Source organism: Aulonocara sp. 'chitande type north' Nkhata Bay, linkage group LG4 (genome assembly GCF_057382095.1).
Source record: "Aulonocara sp. 'chitande type north' Nkhata Bay isolate Kocher_YH1m ecotype deep benthic linkage group LG4, A_spYH_male_GT1.1, whole genome shotgun sequence".
Lineage (NCBI taxonomy): Eukaryota > Metazoa > Chordata > Actinopteri > Cichliformes > Cichlidae > Aulonocara > Aulonocara sp. 'chitande type north' Nkhata Bay.
The window spans coordinates 18935781-18961675 of record NC_141347.1 but is presented as its reverse complement, the minus strand read 5'-3'; the positions used below and the strand labels follow the sequence as shown (position 1 = coordinate 18961675).

Genomic DNA, 25895 nt, shown 5'->3' with positions numbered 1-25895 from the left:
AAATGCACCTTAGAACACACATGCATCAACATTACAATGAGCGGGTGGAGGGAGGTTCGGAGTCTTCTCTCACCCCCGTTCTCTGCGACCTGCTGGAGCAGGGGGGCTAGGAGGAGGAGTTGGCCGTCCGACTGCGGTCTGGAGTGTGGAGCCTTCCTGCTGCTGCGGAGTCGGGGCGGTCTGCCTCCCCCCACCGCAGGGAAAAGGGAAACACCACCTGGGTCTGGGTGCAGTTCCCCCCTCCAGGGGCGGGGGCACCTAGACCCGGTTTGTAGAGTACGCTTGGGGAGTGTGATCGTGTGTACAACGTCTCTTTATGTCTGTCTCCACGTTGGTTGAGTGTGGAGTAAGTGCATATGAGAGCATGAGGGTGGGAATGGATGTTTGTATCTGTGTGTGCCTGTATGTCTGTGTCTATATGTCAGGTTGGGTGTCAGGCGCCACCTCTCTGGGGACATCTCAGGCCCTCCAAGGTTTGGAGGCCTATCTCCCCCTACCACCACTTCCCCTGCCAGTGGCGGACCCCCTCAGACATCGGTGCGTTGGTGGTTCTTTGTGTCCGGGGGTGGGCGTCCAGGTACACACCGGCTCACTCCTTGGCGGCCGCTTATCGGGGCCTGGAGCCTGGGGCTCGCTCGGGCCACTTCGGAGGTGGGGTGCCCCCGGCCTCTCGGCCTGGGGCTCGGTCACTCAGGCGCAGCTGGCTGCCGGCGGAGCTCACGGGCGCGTCACTGCAACTCCCCCTGGCTTCTGCTCCGCGGCTGCTGAGTGAGCCCTCATCTGGGACTCTCCTCAGCTCTTTCCGGGACAGTGGCGCAGCTGCCCCTCTGTTGGTCTTCCTTGGTCTCTTGTGTTCTGGGGGCCTCTGGATGTCTGGAGTTTTGATCTCCTCCACACCTGCTTCACGCCCTGGAGGACGGGGCTGTGGCCCCCCCACACCCTCTAGCAGATCATTACATGAAGGAACCTTTTAAAAAAACAAGCGCGTCCATGCTCACAGGTGTACACACGGGTGATCACACCCACAAACTACACCCTTTTTGGCTCCTACCTCAAAGCACACTGTGTTCTGCTGATCTTATGTGCTGCACAATAATGTTTAACATTTAGTATTTACTGTCATATTCCCATATATCATTGTGATGTTGTTTATTCTATTACTCTTGTTCTCTTCTGCTTGCTTTCTTTTTTCTTTCTCAGCAGGTGATCCAGGTGATTGATATATGCATTTTTTTTTCTCTGCCCGTTCTGTTGGTTTTTGTCTTTTGCCCTTCTCCCCCGTCCCTCTTCTCAGCTGTTTCTCTTTCCCTCTTTCTTTCTCCCCTTCTTTCCCCCAGTCAAGTCTGTCCCGTATTCAGTAAGTGAAAATAAAATAAACAATAAAAGGTGAATCAAATGGACCATTACGGCAAGGCTGGGATGGTCAGTTTGGTAAAGTAAATCCGTTGGGCATCTTTCTTTGCCTTTAGACAACAATTCTGATGGCAAAAGAGCCAAACGGGACAGGCCAAAAAAAAAAAAAAAAAAAAAAAAAGAGAATGATACAATTTAATTGGATAATGCGAACATACATATCCCCTGTACAATTAAATAAATTTGATCCTAATATAATTGATCTATGCTATAAGTGTAATAGGCATCAGGGTACAATATATCACTGCCTGTGGAAATGTGAAGAGATCCAAAAATTTTGGAGCTCTGTGTTAAAATATATCTCTCAGATCACAACTTCTCCTGTACCGCTTTGCCCTAAGTTATGCATTTTAGGCTTGTATCCAGATGACTGTACTCTGTCTTGTGAGGAAAGAAAAATGGTCGATCTTTGTTTGCTACAGGCCAAACGCTATATCGCCTTATGCTGGAAGAATGTTGGTTGACCCTCTTTTGACCACTGGTTAAATAACTTAACATCGAGTTTAGCTCTTGAGAAACTGACCTATATTGTTAGAAAGAAGGCTTCTGAATTTTACAACATCTGGAAGATATTTTTGGATCTACTGAGGAGTGGGGATGTGGGGGGGGGGGGGGGGGGTGAGTGAATAAGATAACTAGATAATGAATAATGTCTGACTTGCTGTTGGGAATATACTATGTAACCTATATTATGATTTTTTTTTTTAAATTGTATTTATTTGTATGGTTTAATTTAATTTATTTAACTATGCATTTATTTGGAACCTTTTAGGATTAACGCTTCAATTATTGTTATTACTATTATTCTTATTATTATTATTATTATTATTAGTGTTGTTATTATTATTATTATTTTAATGACTGCCATACATTCATTTTATGTTGGTGTTGATACTGTTGAAAAAACAAATAAACATACGTTTAAAAATAATAATAATAATAATAATGTTTTATTATTATCATTATCATCTTTTTTAAAAAGAAATTTCTTATAACTGTCTTATCAGCCGGTGTCCCTGTTTTTGATGAACAACTGCTTCCTTTGGGTTCTTCTAAAAATAGATGGCAGGATGTTTTTGTAAAGCCTCTTCAGCTGCATCAACCACTGTGTTTCTCTTTGGCACAGTAATAAATAGCAGAATCCTCTGGCCTCAAATTGGACAACCTCAAATACACCATGCTGTTGCTGTCATCTCTGCTGATTTCTACACGTCCTCTCAAACTGCTTGCATAACTGTTTCTGCTGGAAGTTGAGAAGCCGCTCCCGATCAATTCCAGTGGTTTTCCTGCAGGTTCTCTGACCCAGATCATAACACAGCAACCAAAACTGAAGCCTGATCCTCTACAGGAGAGACTAAGAGTGTCTCCAGGCTTTTTCACTACTGGACTGGAAGGAATGGACTCCATGCTCTGACCTGTAACACCTGATGAGATGAAAGAAGAGAGGAACAAGTGAGACACCTGGAAAGTTGTAATGGGGCCACAAATGAGTATGACTTGATGTTTTTTTTGATATGAGAAAAATAAGAATCGAGACAACTTACAGGGCAGAGAGAGAACAATGAGCAGGGGAGTGAGTGTATTCATCATCCTGGTGGAGATGTGATTTCTGGTGCTCTATGCAATATAAAAGACCAGCACGGGATGAAGATTTGCATCATGATATCAGAAAAGGGAGGGGTTCAAAAAGATAGTTATTCTTTAGTTTAATTGTAGCTTTTAGTACTTAATGATGTTTAATATAGCTGGTTTATCATATGTGTAGTGTAACGACAAAATGTGTATTTCATTAGGGTTCATTAAAATTAAAACAACAGGAGTAGTAATGAAAGAGAAAGTTAATTTACATTTTTATTTGGCTTTGTTGTGAATAATACACATGAAATGGAATAAATGGTAAGCATACTGATTGCTAGCATTACTTGTGAAGTCTTAAGGATATATATGCTACATATGCATTACATACTTAAGATTTAAAGATAAAAAAAAAACACATGAATCAACATTAAAATTTAAATTTGGGTGTTTCACATGGCAAATTTAACCTGTACATTTATGCAATTGGTTGAGGTGTTTTATTTTCTGCAGTGTTGTTCAGTCTTTACTGCTTGAATGCATATAGAGTATGAGTAATTTTTTGCACACTTCAATGTGTTTTAGATTTAAAACTCTAGGTTTTATCCCTTAGAAGAATGGCAACTTGCAAAAAAGGGAAAATTATATCTTTATCCACAACTCATGAGGGATGTACAGTTGTACTGTAAAGCAATAAATTAAATTGGATAAAAAGCACAAATAAATTAAAGCCTGAAATAGAGGCTGGGTGTCAAATGCTGAATATCAAATCAGTATAAAACGAAGAGCTACAAAAAAGAATATAACAGTCCTTTATTGTCATTGTACATGCACAACAAAATTGTGCTCCACACCAACTATGCAGGTATAAAATATAAATAGTAAGATAGCAGAAATAAATAAAAAAACATGAGAGATATATACAAACAGCAGGAATATAGAATATAGAAAGGCACACAATAGAAGACCAGGTTGCAAAGTCCTTGGGCCTCTAAAATAGCTGACTGAAATATTTTTCATTTGCTTTTTTTTAATCAAAAAAAGCATTAAATTGCATTCTTTTGCTTTGTTTGTAAACATGGACTCATGAACTTGTAACTACTAAACTATGCAACACTTTCATATTTTTTATGCTTTCGAAGAAACATACAGCAATGTGGTTTATTTTGAGGGTTATGTATACCAGAATATGTTTTTGGTTGTTGAAGAAAAGAAGAGGGATTAAGAAAAGTAACCTTCGTCTGTGAGAAATAATGTTTATGAGAACTGGAATTAATAATCACCTTTGTTTCGAGATTATATTTCAATCTTATGTATTGACTTATTATGCTGATCTGAAATCATCAGTGGTCTGAGAGCTCCTCCTCTGGTGGTTTCATGTTAGAACTGTTCAGTGAGGGGTTTTTGTTCAGCTCTAGTGAAGGGTTGTGTTACTGTGGCTCTCTAGCACAGTAATACACAGCAGAGTCCTCTGGCTTTAGGCTGGAAAGGCTCAGATGCACCATGCTGTTGCTGTTGTCTCTGGTGATTTCTATACGTCCTTGCACACTGCTGGCATAAATGGTTTTACTTGCATCATACCAGATTGCTCCCATCCATTCTAGTGTCTTTCCTGCTGGTTGTCTGATCCAGTGCATTCCATACTGGCCAAAGTCAAAACCAGACCCTCTACAGGAAAGACTGAAGGCTTCCTGAGGCTTTTTCAACACTGACGTGGAGGGAATGGACTCCAAAGCCTGACCATTTAAACCTGGAAAGAACCAGTGAGATGAGTGAAACTGGGAGAAAATAGTCACTTCATAAATTAACAGAAAATAAATAAATAAATAAATAAATAAATAATGAGTCAGTTATAAAATTATATGACTTACAGGGTAGACAGAGCACTGTCACCAGAGCAGAGAGTCTGAGCATCATCTTGAAAGTGAAGTTGTGAAGGAAGTGCTTCCCATTAGACAAGATGACAGCCAGGCCCTACGAGGACAGAAGTAAGCCATCTAAATTTTATTAGGGAGGGACTAAAATGTCAGGCTTAAATATTATTCAAATACATCTTTAAAAAAGGTTAAAAAAGAAGGTTGAAGATGCGATGTAGTACACACACACACACACAGACACACACACATATAAAGCAGACAAAGACACATTTTTGATAAAGCATAACAGTGAGTTCAGTCTCGTGTTATCTTCTATTATGTTGGAAAAAATGCTATCTGGGACAGAAGTGAAGTTAAATGATTTAATTAACAATACGGGATTACAAAACAAAAAATAAAATGTTTTGCTTTTGTTGTTTAGTTTATTTTGTTATCCATGCATTAAAATTTTCAACTACTTTTCTAACTTGGGGTCATCCAGCAAGAGGCAAGGTACACCATGTGTGAGTAATCAGTCTGTAAAAAGCCTGTGTTTTAAGAATGAGAATAGACCAACAGAAGGATCGTTTAGACTTTTATGGTTATTATATTAAACTTATTATGACTCATTTAATTACATCCTGTTGATTTTTAAGTGACATCTTATTTCTTCTTATTGTGCTGATCTGAAATCATTGTTGCTCTGAGGGATCACCCTCTTGTGGCTTCGTGTGTTCAGTCACTGAGGGGTTTTTGTTCAGGTCTCATGATGCTTTGTGTTACTGTGGGTGGTTCTCTGGCACAATAATACACAGCTGAGTCTTCAGGCTGCACATTCTGTCTGATCAGAGTCACGGTCCTGTTGGAGGAGTCTATGTCGATACTAAACTTGTTCTGTAGTGAGTCTTTGTACCGTGTGCTGTGTCCAACATGTACACTACCAATGCACTCCAGTTCTTTTCCTGCAGGTTGTCTGATCCAAAATGTTCGAGCGCTGCTAAGAGAATAAGAGGTCTGACAGGTTATGGTCAGACGATCCCCTGGATGCACAGTCACAGAGGCTGGCTGTGTCAGCTGTTCACACTTTACACCTGAGGAGGAAAACATGTGGAATATTGAAACAGTGTAGCAGTCACTGTATTTTTATCATAGTGTGAGTTCCTCAGTGAGACTCACAGGATCCAGCAGCCAGCAGCAGCAGAGCTAAAGAGAACATGTTGGTACTGAAGTTGATCTGATTAGAACGTCTCATCTTCTTCTGTAACCGGTGCCATGATTTCACGTCTTAATAGCAGACTGTCAGGAAGTTCACTTTGCATATTGAGAAGGACTCTGAGAGCCCTCTCACAAGAGGACTCTCACTTAAAATTGTGTTAATATAATATGCATCTATTATTAACTCAGGAAGAAGCTCTGATTCACAGAGGATGCTCCTACAAACATATTGTGTGAATGCAAAATTTGGAAAATTATACAAGGATTCTTGAATGTGCCATTGTGTCTATCTATTTTTGTATCCCTCTTAAAAATGGTGTTTCAGTGTTTTTGAATGATATTTTCCATATTATTTTTCATTATAATCAAAAGTCTTTTTTATATTTTAAAAGCATTCATAGAGGATAAACACAGGTGTTATTGTGACAGTGAGTTGAACAACATAGTTTGATCATCTGTTGCCCCCTGTAGGTTCTTGTGAAACTGTATGGCTGAAGGTTTTTGTAAAGCTTATGTCATTACTTAAACCATTGTTTGTCTTTCACACAGTAATACACAACAGAGTTTTCTGGTTTTAGGATGGAAGTCTCAGATATGTCATACTGTTGCTGTTGTCTTCGGTAATTCTATATGTCCACTCAAACAGCTCATGTATCTGTTTCTGCTGGAAGATAAAAAGCCTTCTCCTATCCATTCCAGTTCATTTCCTGGTTGTTGTTTTATACAATCCATAGTACAGCAACTAACTGTGAAACCAGATCCTTTACAGGAGAAACTGAGAGTCTCTCCAGGCCTTTTCACGACAGGATTGGAAGGAATGGACTCCATACTCTGACCTGTAACAGCTGAGGAGATGAAAACAGAGAGAAACAAGTGAGACAGATAAAATGATAGACAGATAAAAGTATCATTAACTCACCATCAATCAGTGTGTCCTGGTACATGGTGAAATAGTGAGCAGCACAGGAACTCAGGGGGAAGCAAAAAAGCAATCGATGAGGTACAGCACAAATGCTATGGCAAGGACGAGGCAGGACGTCAGGTCATTCATATGTGTTCATTCATAGTTATGATGCCTTCAGTGAGAATCTACAATGTGAATAGTCATGAAAATAAAGAAAAAGCATTAAATGAGAAGGTGTGTCCTGGTAGTGTATTAAATACTAGTATTTCCGATGTTAATAAATGTGTTTTTGTTAACGTGAAAATATGGGATAGTCTGAAAGTGCAACAGATCACTTCAGAGGTTGCCAATAGTAAGCTTTAGTGTGTTTAGTGCTCTCCCTGCCAGTTGTGAATTCCTCTAAACCCCCAAAGTACACAAATGCAATTCATTCAAAGACAGGGAGTGTACAGATTTACAAGGACACTACATATGTTTGCAAAGAAGAAGAGTTACAACAACAGTCTTTGTGCTTTCAAATGACTGCACCTCTTCATAACACCACTGGCATACCAACACATTTATCGGCATCTTAAAATCACAACATTAGTAGTTTTTTTTTACTTAGAGGTGGAAACTATATTGCTGCTTCTGCACATGGAGCTTTGTCTCACTCTTGTGGAAAATCTGAGAATTACAATATCTTGGCGCACGAAGCAATTTTCTGAAGGATAAACATGGTGTTTATTATTATTATTATTATTATTATTATTATTATTATTATTATTATTATTATTATTATTATAGTAAAAATGCACAGTATAATTTAAAAATTGGACTGGAATCTTACTTTTAAACAATCAAATGACAGGCGCTTATCTTAATCAATGTAGCTATGATACCATATAAGGTGGTGATGATGAAAAAACCAATGAGGGTGAAAACCGCATTCCAGCTTTCCTCAGCTCATATCAGCATGCTCAATATCATCAAATAAATCACACTTCTTTTACTTGGGACAGGTCAAGGTGGCTCTGGACACTGAACTTTCCATCTGGGCATCTTTGGAGTCACTAGTGTTGTAGTTCAGCAGTTCTGTGTGTCCATTTGGAAACCCAGTGATGTTAATGGATACAGAACTGAAGCCAAAAACCAGGCACACAAGTTCATTAGAGCCCTGAAGCAAGTAGGCAGATGGTTGGCTGTAGATCACTGAGGCTGGAAAGATGTGCATTACAGTTTTAGTAATCAGTTAATCATTTTAATCAGTTTTGTTAAAATTAATATAATGGAAATAAAAGATTAATGTTAAATGCTAAACAGCAGCTCACCAAACACATCAGTTATGGTGGCTTCAACAAGTGCTTCAGATGACTCATGTGTGACAACACAGGAATACGTAGACCTTTTGTCTTCAGTTTTGAATATGTTTAGTCTGCTGCTCACAGAGTAAGAGCTGCTCCCTGAGTATTTCCATTGAGGACTGTTAACGTCATGCATGGATGGGAGAGTCTGGCCATCTTCTTCCCAGTGCACTATGATGTTTGCAGGGAAAACTCCAGACACTAGGCAAATAAGCGTTAGGATGTCAGACATTGAAACTTCAGAGGCAGTTGGTTGCATTGTCTTCACTGTTGGCACACAAAGGTCTTGAAAAACACTAAAGGGACAGAACCATAAAAATATAGTCACAACCAGAGGAACATGAAGTTTAGAAAGAGCTGTAATATATTTGTTACCTTTCTAACATTACCTCTGGTTTTGCTTATATGGTCTTCATTGCCCTGATTGGAACATGGATGTTTTCCTTCACAAAACCCTTGTTTATCTGCATCCCAATTTTCTGCTGACACATTAAGGAAGCTCTGTTGAGTCTCTGTCCCATTGTTGTAACTCACTGCAGGATTAGTTAGGACATAACAGTCAGGAATTTTGTTGCCAGCTGATTTCCAGGTGATGGAGAAATCTTTAAGACTAGGGGCAACCAGAAGACAGATAACAGTCACGGGTCCTTTGTTCTCAGGCTGCTACAGTGATGATGGTCCCTGAACATGAACCCCAACTAGCTGTGAGGATGATGGAGGTACTAAAAAAAAACAAAAAAACAAAACAATTCTTAATGTGTATCACAATAATAGTGTTTTCACTTTACCTGTACAGAGACTGACATTTCTTGTGATATTTTTATTCAGAGATCTGTCAGATACTGTGCAAGAAAAGATATTTCCTGTTTCCCACTCAGAGTGATCAATTATAAGTTGGCTGGTCACTCCAGCATGTCCATCTACACTCATGCTGATATCAGTGGTTGTTGATCTTTGCTGAGACTCGTTAAACCATCTAATATGATCATTGAAGACCCATCCAGAGCATAAGAGTGTCTGTGATCTTGACTCCTTACTTTTGACCAGAAGAAGCTCCACTAAAGTGAGACAAATCAGGGCATGAATTAATCTATTTAACAGAAACCATAAAGGGAAGCAAGAGTAGCTTTTACCAAAAATATAGATGGTAGAGTTTGCTCTCCTCTGCATGTTAAATGCTTTACTTGCTTCCAGTTGTGTTTTACTCTCTGCACATTTTTTTCATTCGTGGCGCTCCATTAATCAGCCAGGAAATCATGGCATCAAAATGAGTGTGGACCCGACATGTTCCTTGCACATTAGAGTCTGACGCTTAAGTCTTAAACTTGGGAATCGCCACATGAATGACAGGTGAATTTCTGTGGAATTAAAGAAAAACATGCTAATTAATAAACTTTATCTTAAGACTGTTCTTAATTTGTTCAAGATATTCCTGCAAATGTGCATGTTGAATATGTGCTTTGAGACAGTAGCTGTACATACTCACTGTGACAAATGCTTATTGTCTTCTTATATTCAGTATAATTGTGATTAGCTTTGCAGGTAAAAGTTGATCCTTGTCCCCACACTGAGAGTTTGCTGCTCAGGCTGAAGGTTTTCTGCTCTGTCCCTTCACTTTGTAGCTTCGTTCTGCTTGGCTTCCTGTTTTGACTCAGTGGTGATTTGTCCTAAAACCACTCCAAAGCCAGTTCGTCTGGAAAAAAAGCCATTTAGCAGATGAGCCTTACTGGTGAGATTCCAAATTCCCAGTCCGAAACTGGGTACAATGTGATGTTTGGCGACACAATCCATGGCACTGAAATAAAGAAGAGATTAGTTTGATTTACATAACTCATTCTAAATATCATGTGTGAACACAACAAGGAAAAACATTAATCTTATCTAAGTTATACATACCTTCAGATTCTGGTAAATGCAGAACTCTTCAATTTCAGTTGTCATTAAGTTATGTTAGAGTTGTACTTTTACATTGTTTAGTGTTGTTCAGCAAGGCGAAAATATGGCAGGAAGTCTGTTGCACAGTTGTTATGCATGATAAGACAGAGTGATCAGGGCAAGCAGCAAGCGGAAGCATTGAGTAACAACCAGGTCTCAAAAAAGTACCAAAACACAGAAGTGAAAGAATGCAAAGAGCAATGGAGCATCACAAACAGCAGGTGTGAGGTGTGGTTATGCCAGTAAGAGAAACAAAGTGCACATTTAAATTTCTCATATCAGTTTGCATGTGCACCACATCCATATTTTCTTATCAATTTGCCAAAGATTTTAGTTCTCAAATCTTGTAATAATAGACTAAAATGCAACCAGTTTTAAAAGCTAACATTTTGCATTTTTGGTATCACATGGGCTGCTGATCCCAGCGCTGTGGATGTGGGTTGCCCTGTATTTATCTAATAATAAGAACTTTTAATGCTTTTTTTTTTTGGTTTACTATATTTTAAGCAGCTGTGTAAAGCATATGAATTATTCACTGTTGCTCTTTTCTCAGTGTTATTCTAGCAGCCACTGTCAATATCTGATCTAATATCTGATCTGATAAATTCTTCTGTAAATCTGATGTGAAGTTTTTTACAGAAGAAAGATTGCCAAGTGTGATTAGCGTTTATGCCACATGCAGTTTATTTTTCTGAATCATGTGTGAGTTTTAAACCACGGTCTGAAAGTTTTTTGAGTTACACAGTTTGCAGTACCATTAAGACCCAATTTAGCTGCTCTCGCTTCTTGTCTTTGGAAATTTGTCACTCTACAGGTTATAAAAGGAGACGATGTAACACAAATACATCCCTCAGTAGATAACTCACGCAACAACAGTCTACAATGTTGAATCTTCTTGAATATCTCATTTTTACACTAACTAAAAGTTGGGATGAAGAAATTACCGTGTATTAATATTTACAAAAGTTCTGAAAATGAGAAAAACTAAAATACATAATTTTCTCTACTATACCAAACATTGATTATCAGATACATGTAAACAGGATAAAGACTATTGGATTTTGTACTGTTCAAGGAACTTCAGTTTGTAAATGTGAATTGAAGAATAAAATTTAGCTTTTTTTATTTATTCATTTTTGGTTTTCTGAGTTTTTGTACAGTGTTTCTTCCTCTTGTGTCACTGTGAGTCTCGAGCACAATAATAAACAGCAGAGTCTTCAGTCTTCAGGCTGTTCATCTGCAGATACACCTGCTGTCTGCTGTTGTCTCTGGAGATGGTAAACCGGCCTAGGACTAACTGAGAGTAGTATTTGCTACTACCAGCACTAACTTCGGCAACCCATTCCAGTACTTTCCCAGGAGTCTGTCTGACCCAGTGCATATCATAGCTGCTAAATGTGAATCCAGAGGCTGTGCAGGTCAGTCTGTGGGACTCTCCAGGCCTTGTAATGACTGGTTCAGATTCTGTCAGAGTCTGACCATCAACACCTGTAAAAACAAACAAGAACATTGTCACCTGCTGTGAGTTGGAAAATCATTAAAAGAAATTCAGCTCAAAATGACTGAAACTATACCTCCCCAGAACAGTAAGATAATCAGCAGTCTGGCCGATATGTCCATTATGTTAAACTGTGAGTTCACTCCTGTCATTCACACTTCAGTCACAAGAGTATTCTTTAAAACCATCCAAGTTTTGCATTAACTCCTCCCCACAGAAAGGATATAGTGTTCATCCTTTTTTTCTTCTGCTCCCCTATTTTAAATTCGATTATCAACAAGTAGTTGCTACCGTAAAGAGAACACAAATCAACCAGCCACACAGATGTTCCAGTCATGTCTGGATTAATGAATGATTGTAGTTGTTTCTACATAGAAGTGCATTAAAACATATTTGTCTCAAGATTGTTGAAGTCTTCAGTCAAATCACGTACTATGCTCATCTTAACTGAAGCATGTTTTTTAATATTGGGAGTAGTGCATCACTGCCATATATACAGTTACTTCCTTTAACACTGATGACAACTTGAAAGCATCAGTGGTCCAAGAGCTCCTCCTGTGGTTTGTTAATGTTAGAGCTGTTTAGACACTGAATGGTTTTTGTTCAAGTCCACTAGTGTTTTGTGTCACTGTGAGTCTCTGGCACAGTAATACACAGCACTGTCTTCAATTTGTACATTCTGTCCAGTTAGAATCACTGTGTTCCTGGAGGAGTCGGTGGAAATGCTGAACTTGTTTCTGAGTAAAGGACTGTAGTGAGGTGTGCTTCCAAAAGCTGCTCTTCCAATCCACTCTAGTCCTTTTCCTGGAGCCTGTCTATTCCAGTGAGTCCAATAGCTGTGCACGGAATAAGACACCTTACAGGTGATGGTCAGAGGGTGACCTAAAAGCACACTCAAAGAGTCTGGTTGTGTCAGCTGTTCACACTTGACACCTGTTGAAAAAAGACGTGTTGTTGTAAATTATAACACAAGGAAGAAATGCTGGATATAACAAATCTACAGAGACTCACATCCAGCAGCTAAGAACACTAGCAGAGCTACAGACAACATATTGTTTGGTGTCTGTTGTGTTGTGAACTCTGCTTCACAATCTGATGTAAAGTTTTTATAACCCAGTAAGAGAGAAAACCTATGAGTTTGCATAGGATCATACACATCATAGCTGGTCTAACTGGAGCCAATCAAAGAGTGTGCGTGTTACGTCTGTTATGCACCTACTTAGACCTACATAGGTACATTTTTATTTCACAATTCAGTATAACAGTAGTGAAACAACTGATTGTTTCATTGCCTTTAATATATCTGAAAACAATATAGTATTAAGGATTTTGTATTAAGGATCAGTGGATTGATACATTAAAGTGCTTTTTTTCTTCTTTTTGTAGACCATCTAGTAATTAAAAAGAATATTAAATAATATAAATTTTACATGTTTTGGTATTATTTCAAAAATCTTAAAACCTTATAATTGCTTACTAATGCTCTGGCTTGCTGGGATAAACCAGTGGTAGATCATTTTACCCAAAAGTACTTATTATGAGTGGTTTTTAAACAGTTATCATTTTGCACATTTTAAATTCACATTTAAAATGTGCAAAAATCTGCAGAAATCTGCAGAAATCAAAAACTGAAATCAAAAACTGCTCACAACCAAATGTCACTGAGTATTGTGATATCACTGGTTATAATTTTATCACCAATATTATTCTAATTGTACTGTTTTTAACATGTTATGAACAAAAAATAAATAAAAACGTGACAAACAAATTGATTTAGCAAATACTAAATTTAGAATTCTTCACATTCTGGTACAATTAAAACATGGAGATGGATATTTGAATACTGTATTCCATAAAAGATGAAAGATGGCTCTGTTTTAGTTACTTCAAAATAAATAATAATTAATGGAACAATACATTTGTAATGAAAAGTGTAGAATATTATGACATTAACATGTCAGATATACTAAAACATTCTTAAAATTGACATTGTTTTATATATTAAAATTATTTTAAAAGTAAAATTAAAGATAGCACTTGATAAATGTCTGTCATATAGAGAGGATGACTCTAAGATTTTGTACAAACAGCTTCAGTCAGTCATTCTTTACACTGTTCATCTGCACATGTCTGTTGTTTTTCTGGAGATGGAAAACTGCCTTCACCTGAATAAACAGCAGAATCCTCAGTCCTCAGACTGTTCATCTGCAAATACACCTGCTATCTGCTGTTGTCTCTGGAGATGGTAAACTGTCCTTGTACTCCGGGCCAGTTCTAGACAGGCATATATGAGGGGGCAGACAGAAATGTAAAGGGGGCACAAGGTGGCAATGCAGGCGAGAAAGGTGTGGGGGCTGTGTGGGGTGCTCTGGATTCAGAGTTCCACAAACGATTATTTTGATAGTCGACTAGTCGCCGATTATTTTTGCGATTAGTCGACTAATCAGATCATGCATCCATTGGACGTAAAACGAACATCTTATTGCACCAGCATGCATCTGCTTTTATATAACTATCATTAGCTTACAGCTTGAAGTATGTGCTAACTAAAAAGGTATGTGCTAACTAAAAATAAAGACAAGATGGTAGTTTATTAAACTTTTAATGAAATTTGCAGATTGTCTCGTTGGAGTTTAATAAACTCAGTCGTCTGCTCCTTGCTATCTAAAATGTAACAGGACACTGGAGTAAATTCTTTACCATCTCACGCTTCTGTTCAATCAGTTTTCTGTTTGACATTTTTTCAGCTTTGTGAAACTTTAATCTCAGTCAAACCGATTTACTCGCTTTAATGATTTACTTGCTACTTATTCCTGCGTCTTTCAGGATCTTACAAAGCTTCAAACAACGCGCCAACTATTAAATTAGTCGTTGACGATTTTGATAGACGACGTAATCATGACTAGTCGACTAATTATGGCACCCCTACTCTGGGAAACAGTTTTTGTCATGTAATTGGTTTGCACTTTGTCAGGCCTCTACCTTAAGACCTGACCAATTTGGGTGTCCCACCTGAAGGCTAAGCTTCTGCTGGTCTAGCTTTTATGGTCACTAAGACACGCAAAGACCACGTTAAGGTGAAAAAATAGAGAAGTATCATTTTTTCAGTGACCTTATTATAGTCTCTTTTTACTTTATAATACAGAAATTTTCAAAATTTAAAACTTACAATACATCAAGAGACTTTTTCATATCACAGGACCTATGCTCTATCCATCTGTGTTTTTAGGAAAGATCTCAAACTCCAAACTATTTAAAAGAAGTAGTACAAGGTTTATATTTGTGTGCATTATACGTATGGACCCAGTCCCTGTCATTCTTTATTTCTACTGCAGCACTTGCAAGTGCGTGTCTATTTCAAACTTTGCAGTGATATCGCACCCAGGCTGATGCCCTCAGACATCGGTGCGTTGATGGTTCTTGGTGTCTGGGGCTGGGCGCTCATGTATGTACCGGCTCACTCCTGGTGGCCGCTTGGCAGGGCCTGGAGCCTGTGACCCGGTTGGGCCCCTTCCGGGGGGTGGGGGGCCCTCAGGCCTCTGGCCTCTGGGCCTGGGGCTCGGTCCTCTCTGGCACAGCTGGCTGCCAGCAGAGCCCGCGGGCAAGTCACAGCAGCCCCCTTTGGCCTCTGCACCGTGGCTCCTGGGTGACCCCTTGTTAGGTTTATATTGTGAATTGTCATTTATGCTTAGAAATATGTACTCATATATGCTTAGAGTTTTATAATCGATTGCATAATGATAGAGGTCTGATCCTTAGCAGTCTGCAAAGACTCTGTGTGCCTCCCAGAGCACTCTGGCATACACACACATCTTAAGGTCTTGAGAGAGGTTGTACCTTCTCTTACTGATTTATGCTATGAGAGGACACCTACTCTGCATCTGTTTAACTATAAGTGCCTGTTGTTTAGGTGGACCGCTGGACTCCTGGCTCCAGCTTTGGGGGAGTCATTCACAGGGTCACATCTTGACACACACACTCACACACACACACACACACACACACACACACACACACACACACACACACACCTACACTATGCACAGACTGGTATTCTTTGTTCACATGTACGTCCATGTAAGACATCATAGGTTAATGAACCTATGCATAACCGCAATAAAGAGCAGTGTTACGAGGGAGCAGACGAGAGCAACTGGGGTCAAGCGAAGGAACGACGCTTGTCACAGGTCTCTCCCTCGTGCACGAGCAATACAAAAAACTTTGCCGACTTGTGTCTTGCTTTGATGTGTAGTAGAATTGTCTTGAACGTTCCAGCAAATAGGTTTATGCTACAAACCTAACACCCCTCGTCTGGGGCTCTCCTCAGCTCTTCCCAGGAGGGCGGCATGGTTAATGGTCCTCCTTGGGTTCTTGGGTACACAGGTGTACACACAGGTGTTCACAGACACAAACTACACTTTTCTTGGCTGCTACCTCAAAGCACATTGTGCGCTGTCGAGCTTGCGTGCTGCACAATAACATTTAATATTTAGTATCTACTGTTATCTACTGTTAGCTAGTTTATTGTGACAGTTTTGTGTTTATTATGTTGCTCTTTTTTGTTTGTTTTCTCTTCTATTTTTTCTTCTCTTGACAGGTAATCCAGGTGATTTTTTTTCTTCCCCCCTTTCTCACTATCTCTTCTCCTCTCTTTCTTTCATTGTTTCTTTCTTCCTTTCCTATCCCCCAGTCATGTCTGCCCCGTCTGTAACAATCGAAAATAAAATAAAATAAATACATAATAATAATAAAGGTCAATCAATTGAACCAATATGGCAAGGCCATGATGATCCACTTGGTAAAGTAAATCCGCTAGGCATCTTTCTTGGCCTTCAGACAATAATTCTGATGGCCAAAGATCCAAACGGGACAGGCAAAAAAAAAAAAAAGAAAGAAAATGAAACAACTGTAACTTGCCTCCACCATTGTGTGAATGTGAGAGTGAATGAATAGTGGAATTGTAAAGCAGTTTGAGGGTCTTAAAAAGCGCTATATTAATGCAATCCAGTATTATTATTATCATTACATATTATTAAGACTTTAACAAATTCAATTGAGTCCTCTTGAGAACATGTGAGCATACCTCCTTTGAGGTGATTGGAAGTAAGGAAGAACAATAGCGCTTATCAGTCCAGCAAAGAGTGGAATGAGCGCTGGTACACACACACACTGTGCCCCCAAAGTGCTGTAAGGATTTGTGAAAGAAAACCATCAGTTCACACAGTATAAAGCATCATTAAGATTAGCATTCACCCTCCGAAAAGGGTGAAGGGGAAAAATCATTGGATGTGACTAAATTAAATCCTTTATGTGCAACTCATACTGTATGATTTAGATTTTTTTCCTATTCAGGCACTGAGGGGTTCTTTTTCAACTCTACTGATGCTTCTTTTCTGTGAGTCTCTGGAAAAGTAATGTTGAAAGTTGAAAGCAGTGTTTGACTTTCATGGGTTTTTGTACAGCGTTACTTCCTTTTGTGTCACTGTGACTCTCGAGCACAATAATAAACGGCAGAATCCTCAGTCGTCAAGCTGTTCATCTGCAGATACACCTGCTTTCTGCTGTTGTCTCTGGAGATGGTGAACCGGCCTCTGACTGACTGAGAGTAGTAGATGCTGCTACTGTCACCACTGATAGTAGCAACCCATTCCAGTCCTTTTCCAGCAGCTTGTCTGATCCAAGCGTTCCAGTAATTGCTGCTGAACCCTGAGTATGTACAGGTCAGTCTGTGGGAGTCTCCAGGCCTTTTAACCACTGATTCAGACTCAGTCAGTGTTTGACCTTCAGTACCTACAAGCAAATAGCTCATTAGATACAATGATGCAGACATTTTATGTGTTTTCATTAGTAAAAGTAAACGTATAATGCTTACCAGCCCAGTTCATTAAAAGAATGAGAAAAGTGAACCACATATGAAGTCTGAACATGATGAAAGCCATTTATCTCTGCAGTCTACAGTGGGTACATCAATGATTTACACTCTGTCTTAAACTCTCTAACACTTATGTAAAGATAAACTAGAACAGTTTTGCATCAGCTCCTCCCACACTGTAGCTTGTAGTACTGATCATTTTATTACATTATTATTTGAAATGTATTTATTTGTTAACTAATTGTGTTCAGGTAAGACAGTCCTATCCTTATAATTCTACATTTTTTTTTCTTTTTTCTTTGATCATAAAATCCTTCTTGATACTCATTTAGAAAAGTACATTGTGTTGAAACATTTGTTTAAGCATCAGAGTTTCTGTGTTTATGATTATTGTTCATTTTACTGTAAAGTAGGAGAAAAGTAAATACAATTAATTCTGTTCAGCATGCGCATAAATCTTTCTATTAGTCTGTCTCCAAAGAGATTGTCAAAGAGATTGAACTGCAGGTGATTAATGCGAATATCATTTTGATCGGCTGAGTTTTTGAACTAAATTTCTTGAAGGAGGATTGTTTACTGTCATATGTAAATATTTATAAAAGGATAGTGAGGTTTCTGTTAAATGCCACTTAACATCTGTTTCATTTATCAAGCTTAATATTACAAAAAAATAGATTTTACTCCAGCAGACAAACTGTTGGAGTCATCTCTGGAGATGATGGACCTACCCTGGATGAACTGGGACTTTCAGCAGTGCCAGTGTGTATCAGTTCATATTATAGCTGCTGAATGTGAATCTGGAGCATGTACAGGTTCATTCTAGATATTTTCCAGGTCTTTTTACCACTGATTCAGATTTTGTCAGAGACCATAAAAACATGTCAAGAGCATCAAATCACACTAAATTAAACTTTAATATCAAGAATTATTAATGCTGTCAACTCCCAAGCAAATAGTTAACAGCAGTTATGATGATATTTCTAATCCACAATCAAGATTAACAAAAAGCACTGGAAAATTAAAAATTAATTAAGGAGCAACTAAAGTTGTCCAGTTTTATTTTCAATATTCGCACTTCTCTCTTTTAAAATAAAATGTAAATAAAATCAAAGACAGGAGATGTCATAATGAACAATACTCAGAGAATAAGAGACCTGACAGGATACTGTGAGATTGTGATAAACATGAAAAATCGAGTCCAGTTCTAAAGACATGAACACTCTGTCCATGCTTTCAGTGTTTATGTTCAGCGAGAACATGTTGATATTGAAATTCATCGTCAAAGCTTCTGTATCTCTTGCAACCAACTGCAGTTGTCATGATCCTGGGCCATGTTGGCCCAGCATTCTTAGTTTTCATGTATTTTTGTATTTTGTTCTTTATTCTGGCCACGGTTCCTGGGTTGCTCTGTTAAGTTGTTCCTTATTTGATTTCCCCCTTGTGACTTTTACCCCCTGTGTGCCCCTCTGTATCTGTGAGCCTTCGTCTCCCCTCCTTGTGTTTTATTCCATGTTTCCCCAGCCCGCTATTCCTGTGCTCTCCTGTATCTCTCTCTCCTCCTGTCTGCAACTCTGTGTACTTCCTGTTTTACTTTGACAGTCTCCCGTCAGTGTTGTGTTACTCCTGCCGTGTCTCGTTATGATTATCCTTGTCAGCTGTGTTCCCCGTGTGCTCCCACTTCCCTCGTTAACCCTCTGTGTATTTATGTGCATGTCTCCCTCAGTTCAGTTCGGTGTCGCGTCGTCAATGTCTCCTCCCGAACCTGTGTGTCTTTCTGTGTTCCCTCGGTCCTCAGTTAGCATTCCCAGTTTAGTTCTGTTTCTTTGTGAAGCCTGCAATAAAGCAATGATTTTGAGTTCAGCTTTTTGTCTCCGTGAGTTTTGCGTTTGGGTCCTCATCTGCCTCCACACAGCCAGTTCATGACTGCAGTACATGTCTAGCAAGACTATTCAGGCAGGCTGTCTGATCCAAGCAGCACTAATATCACCACTAAACCCTGAGTATGTACAGGTCAGTCTGTGGGAGTCTCCAGACATTTTAACCACTGATTCAGACTGAGAACCTCAGTACCTAAAACTGAATACCACTCTTTTAAAGTAAAAATCAGGGAAAAATTGAAAATTCTAATTTTTCTAATAATAAAACTTACAATACAACAATACCTATACTAAATACATATGCTAAAAGCCAACTTGTCAGCTGAAAGTGGAAGTGAACAGGATAGTGGTCTGAGAGCTCCAGTTCTGGAAGCTTTTTATTAAAACAGACTGTGAGGCGTTTTTGTCCAGGTTCGTTGATGGTTTATGTTACTGTGGCCTGGCTGCAGAGTCTCAGAGGCTGGCTGTGTCAACTCTGCACATGTTACATCTGTAAAAAGGTGGATATAAAGCAGTACAAATGATTGAATTTTATTTTAAAAGAAAAGCTGCACATTTACAGGTTATGAATTTACAGTGACTTGCGGCATCCAGCTGCCAACAGCAATGGGGAAACATGTTTTTTGATTGAAGCTGACTGTATGACCTTCTGATCACTGTTTCACTTTAAGTGACTCCTTTATATCTGTGTCACAGGAAGTCACTTGGTTTGCATATTAATTTGAAATATTAGGGTGCAAATTTACCATGGTGTGTGACCAGGTAACCATATGTCTCATGTTGGGGTGCAGCAGACTTCATCACTGCTCCACTACTCAATTAAGTGCAAAAAGAATATCAAAAAGAAAAGAACAAAGACAAGGAAAAATACTGGAAAAAATATTAACTTGTAAAAGCAGCATGTAATACAAAAAGAGAGGAAGAGAAGTTATTGATGCATTATGGGAGGTTCACCAGAACCCCAGGCTTATGGCAGGATTTCTAACAAATTTGTAGAATAATGTATTCAATAAATATATCTTTGTATGTTATGTATTATGTGATATCCAGTGTAATATTCAATTTAGCATCATATGAGATAAACAGCTGCTGACAAGAAATAAATAGAAGAGACCTCTTTGGTAATTCCTTTGCTGTTGTACATCTTAATTGAAGGGCCATGGATTAAACACAATCAGCAGAAACTCAGTAGCTCACACTTAAGTACTTTGTGTAAGCTTGAAGTCAGTAGACAGTTTGTGAGATTATCTGGATCTTTTAATCAGCCTGTCAAAGTCTTATGAACAAAGAAAAAATGAAAATGGATTTGTAAGTAAAAAAAAAAACACAAAACAAAATCACATGCACAAGCACATATGAGTGAAAAATGTCTGAGGATCACTGGAGGATTTTGTTCAGCTGTTCAACTAGTTCCAGTCACTGTGAGTCTCGAGCACAATAATACACAGCAGAATCTTCAGTCTTCAAGTTGTTCATCTGCAAAAACAGCTGTTCTCTGCTGTTGTCTCTGGAGGCAGTAAACCTGCCTCGTACTGACTGACAGTAGTAGTTGGTGCCTCCATTAGCCTCAGTTGCAATCCACTCCAGTCCTTTCCCAGGAGCCTGTCTGATCCAGGCCATCCACCAGCTACTAAATGAGAGTCCAGAGGTGGTACAGGTGAGCCTGTGAGACTCTCCAGGTTTTTTAACAACGGGTTCAGACTGTGTCAGAGTCTGACCATCAATACCTGTAAAAACAGAATTGAATAATAATCAGTTCCTTTATGTCTATCAGAATTTTATTGATGAGTAAATCTTGTAGATCTTCACCTGTCCAGCAGATAGCTAATAGCAGCAGCCCCGTCCTGCAGTCCATTGTGTTAAACTTTGTGACTTCTGCTCTCTGTTATGCTCCCTGCAGTCACATAAGTACATGTGTAAGGTATGTAAGTTTTGCATTGACTCCTCCTCACATTAGGTAACTAGACTCATGTGAACTCACTTTAACTGAGCGCCACATATTAACTGGAGAAACTGGAGTGGATGCTACATGTAAGTAAATGTTTGCATAAACTTTAAATTGAGTGACAGTTTTGGACATCACTTCAGTAACAAATAAAGAAATAAATATGTGATCTGTTTGATTAAGTGAACCATTTTGATTTGCCACTTCCTGAGGCTTGAGACCAAGTTTCTGTTCAGTAAAAACAAATAATAGACATAATGTTAATGTTTATAAATGTTGTCTCTTTTTTACAATTTCTGCTATCAGTGTCTCCAGTATTCAAACTGAGTGCACATTCACTCGTCTTGCAAAATTACAACACACTTTTGTATGAGACTCACTGGGCCTTTTAACCACCGGTTCAGAGTCTGTCAGAGTCTGACCATCAACACCTGTAAAGACATAAAATAAGAAAAGAAAAGAAAAAGAAATCAAATGAATTGTTCTTCAAAGAAAATAAGAGCATGTTAACTAAAGATCAGGGAAAATCATCATCTGCCCAACAAAAGCTACAAGCAGCATTTATCTCTGCAATCTATGATACAGCATTCAGGATATGAATAGAATTGTATTTATTTATTTATTGCTTTCTTTATCTTTTATTTACTGTTCTTTCTGCTCCTGACCCCAATGACACATGCTTATTTTTTTTGCTATGATATTGGTTCTATTGTATTATCTCATTATCATCATCCTCTATCATGCACTCTTCATGTTGTTGATAGCATAGAAAGAACACTATGGAGACTAACTACAAGTAAAGTGCACACTTTAGGCCTCAAGCTTGCCTGAAGGCTTGAAAATACTTATTCAGAAGATGAACAACTACATCTTTCATTGAGTGAAGAAATCTTCTTGCTTATTTCCAAATATGGAAAAGACAAACAAGAACGTGGATCATTATACTGGTTTACTGATAAAAAAATTATTGTATTCAGTGCATTCACAAAATGGACCAAACCAAAAGCACATTTCCACAGATTGTATTTTTATACAACAATATTTTGTTGTTGTTTTTGTGTGTTCAATTGTACTGTGAAAAAATGACTTTTATGTATACTAATAATATGTTATGTTGAGAATACACATCAGTTGCACTTCCATTTGCATCCTTTTTTAGTTAATGACCCTCCACCCTTCTGAAAAAAATGGTATAATTGTAATTAATTGTATAATTGGTAGTAGTAGTATTGTTTTTGTTGTTTATTGTTTTTCATTAGATGAAGAGACAACTATGAAGCAATCAGTTCATATAAATCTTGTTAGAGTGAGGATGCTCTTTAAAATCATTAGTGGTCTTAGAGCGCCTCCTGTTGTGCTTTTACTGATGTTCAGGCAGAGTGCAGTTTTTGTTCAGCTCTAGTGATGTTTTGTGTTATTGTGGGTCTCTGGCACAGTAATACACTGCAGTGTCTTCTGGCTGCATATTCTGTCCAGTCAGAGTCACGGTGTTGCTGGAAGAGTCTAAGCTGATACTGAACTTGTTTTTTAGTGAATCTTTATAAGCTAAAGTTGCACCAACTCTGCTTCCAATCCACTCCAGTCCTTTCCCTGCAGGCTGTCTGATCCAAGCTGTCCAGCGGCCGGTCACAGAATAGGAAACCTGACAGGTGATGGTCAGACGTTGACCTGGCTGTACAGTCTCAGAGGCTTTCTGTGTCAACTGCTCACACTGTACACCTGCAAGTAGGAAAAGGTTATTTTTAACATGTGATTAAATTGTGTTGTTACAGATAATCTGATGAATATGGCAAATATAGGAGACTCACATGATCCACCTGCCAACAGCAGCAACAGAGCTACAGAAAACATGGTTTAATTGAGACTGATGTTCTGGTATCTCCACCTAAAAATGTGTGCAGTTTTTATGACTGAGTAGCGAGGAAGCTGAGTGATGTTTGCATAGAACAAAACACGTGCTTGTAAACTAGAGCAAGTAGCGCGGTCACTATACTATCTGCCAAACTTGCTACAAGATCACATTTGCCTAAAATTTGTTTAACCATATTACCTCATGAAAATACATAAAAAATAAAGTCTAATTGCTTTTTTATGGAAAGGATCACTGTACTGCTGATTTTTTAAAATCATGTTTGCTGTTTACTTGACTGAAACATATGCATGAAGAATGTGCTGCAGCATTTAATTATTTATCCTGTGATATCAGGAACAGCTTTTTGCATTATTTAAATTTGCCCTGTAACACAGAATTTGAAATAAAAACTGTAATATTTTAGTAGATTAATTATCATGTCCAAAGGTAAAGCTCAATCAAGGCACTTTATGCCTTGAATACTTATGTTATTTAGTGCACAGACAGCCCTATTGTGCTAATGCACTTCAGTGTCTGTATTTATAAGGCAGCAAACCTATTGGGAAAACTGATAAACACAGGAACCAAGTTGGTATGAATAAGTTATAACATTAATTTATGTATAAATTAATTTATATATGCTATTTTCAGGCTAAATAACTTACATGATTTGGTCAAGCCACAAACAGCTGCAGGTAAAGTAACAGTGTGCCAAATCTTATCAATGTGAGTGTATTGTAAGGGACACAGGATAAGTAATCATTTTACATTTCACACAAGTTTGGAGGTGGTTTGATGTGGTGTGTGTGTGTGTGTGTGTGTGTGTGTGTGTGTGTGTGTGTGTGTGTGTGTGTGTGTGTGTGTGTGTATGCACTTGTATACTACATTATGCAACTACACAAGATATTTATCTATATTAATAAGTAAAAATGAATTGTGGAAAGCTAGAGGATTTTGTACAGGAACTAAAACAGCTTTAATCACTGTGGCTCTCGAGCGCAATAATAAACAGCAGAATCTTCAGTCTTCAGGTTGTTCATCTGCAGCAACAGCAGCTGTCTGTTGTCGTCTCTGGAGATGGTAAATCTGCCTTGGACTGACTGGGAGTAGAATCTCCTGCTACCACTGCCGCTATCGTGCCAGGCAATCCACTCCAGTCCTTTTCCAAGAGGCTGTCTGATCCATGCCATAAAGTTGCTGCTCAGTGTTAATCCAGAGGCTGTACAGGTCAATGTGTGTGATTGTCCAGGCCTTTTAATGGCTGGTTCAGATTCTGTTAAAGTCTGGGCACAAGTACCTGGTAGAAAAATAAGAAAATTGTGATTTTCTGCAAGCTGGCAAATTTTAAAAGACAGAGGATATTTTCTCACCTGTGCACCAAACAGTTAAAAGCAACAGTCTCATGTTACTATGGAACGCCAGGACTGCCATAATGAATTAATTAAATACACCATTAAATAATTAATTAAATGTGTCAATAATTAATTAAAATTGGAATTAATTAATTAAATAAATAGTTATGACACATGTAATTAATTAATTATTGACACATTTAATTAATTATTTATGTATTTCACATTTTAATTAATTATTGACACATTTAATTAATTATTGACACATTTAATTAATTATTTAATGATATATTTATTTATTTCATTTTGGCAGTCCTGACGCCTGGCTCTCGTCATGAAATAATTTTATCTGTCAGCCTCACCCATCAAACTCAGGGGGCGGGGTTAACGCTGCCCATGCAGCTTCTCTAACATTTGATTGGTTGCCGTGCAAAGTAAGTCAAAACAGGTCGATCCTAGATAATCGATTGCTTGTGTAGACTTGGGGCAGCCAGTTATCCCAGAATGCAGATCAAATCACAGGCAGCAATGGTGGTGGTGTAGTTTTAAAATACCCCGTTTTTCTGTCACCAGCTACACTTTTAACAGTGTTTTAGCCGCGAATGTCGCGACGTATGTCTGGTCAGGTTGTCAACATAGAACATGTTTGCAAAAGTGCTCAGATGTTTTCAGAGATTTCACTAGCTCTGCTAACAGTTAGCATGCAGAGTGCACCGAGGGGGTACATTAACCGGTTTGTTTACATATTCCACTCTCCGTGTTCCACATGTTGCATTCGCAGATTCTCATTTTCACCGAACGATCGTCTCTTTCCGCCTGGTCTTGTGTCTCTGTGCTTCTGTAACATAAAGAACGAGCTGACATTTTTCTCACGAAACCAGCGATCAGCTCAGCAGACCCTCAGTTTACCTGCACGCATCCTCCTCCTCATCTGTCAGCTGTTTAACACCTGCTGCTAATTCAAGAAACACACCTACGTTACCTGGTGATAGTCACAGTTTAACTGGGCAGCCGGTGCTCGATATAAAGCAATGTCAGAGCATTTTTCTGCACAAGATAAGTAAATATAGTGTTTTCCCGAGCGCAGAGCTGCTGGAGCTCGTTTCCTTACAGAGCACTTTATAGGCGAACAGCTTTATCAGCGGCTGATGTCCAATCACCGGCACACAGCTTTGAAACCTCAGCTGAGTTTTAGCTCTCAGTGGTTAAACGCTGGACTTCATTCACTCAGGTTCTGTCTGTCGGGTCACGTTTACTT

At 38.7% G+C, this 25895-nt stretch overlaps 1 protein-coding gene, 1 pseudogene and 1 gene segment (V, D, J or C); all 3 read right to left on the bottom strand.

Moving 5' to 3' along the window:
- Nucleotides 1-4418: 4418 nt before the first annotated feature.
- On the bottom strand, nucleotides 4419-4926 carry LOC147332389 (immunoglobulin heavy variable 3-33-like). The segment is given in 2 exon segments: nucleotides 4419-4738; nucleotides 4860-4926. Coding segments are annotated over 2 exon segments (366 nt in total).
- A 1538-nt stretch (nucleotides 4927-6464) lies between these two features.
- Nucleotides 6465-10339, bottom strand: LOC147332388 (uncharacterized). The gene is made up of 7 exons (XM_086288909.1): nucleotides 10203-10339; nucleotides 9793-10101; nucleotides 9440-9664; nucleotides 9095-9364; nucleotides 8696-8839; nucleotides 8274-8602; nucleotides 6465-8160 (listed from the first exon to the last, which is right to left on the bottom strand). The coding sequence occupies exons 3-6, from the start codon at nucleotides 9474-9476 to the stop codon at nucleotides 8571-8573; spliced, it is 483 nt and encodes a 160-aa protein (XP_086145035.1). The 5' UTR covers nucleotides 9477-9664; nucleotides 9793-10101; nucleotides 10203-10339; the 3' UTR covers nucleotides 6465-8160; nucleotides 8274-8570.
- Nucleotides 10340-11418: 1079 nt separating this feature from the next.
- On the bottom strand, nucleotides 11419-11861 carry LOC147332387 (Ig heavy chain V region 914 pseudogene; annotated as a pseudogene).
- Nucleotides 11862-25895: the final 14034 nt, after the last annotated feature.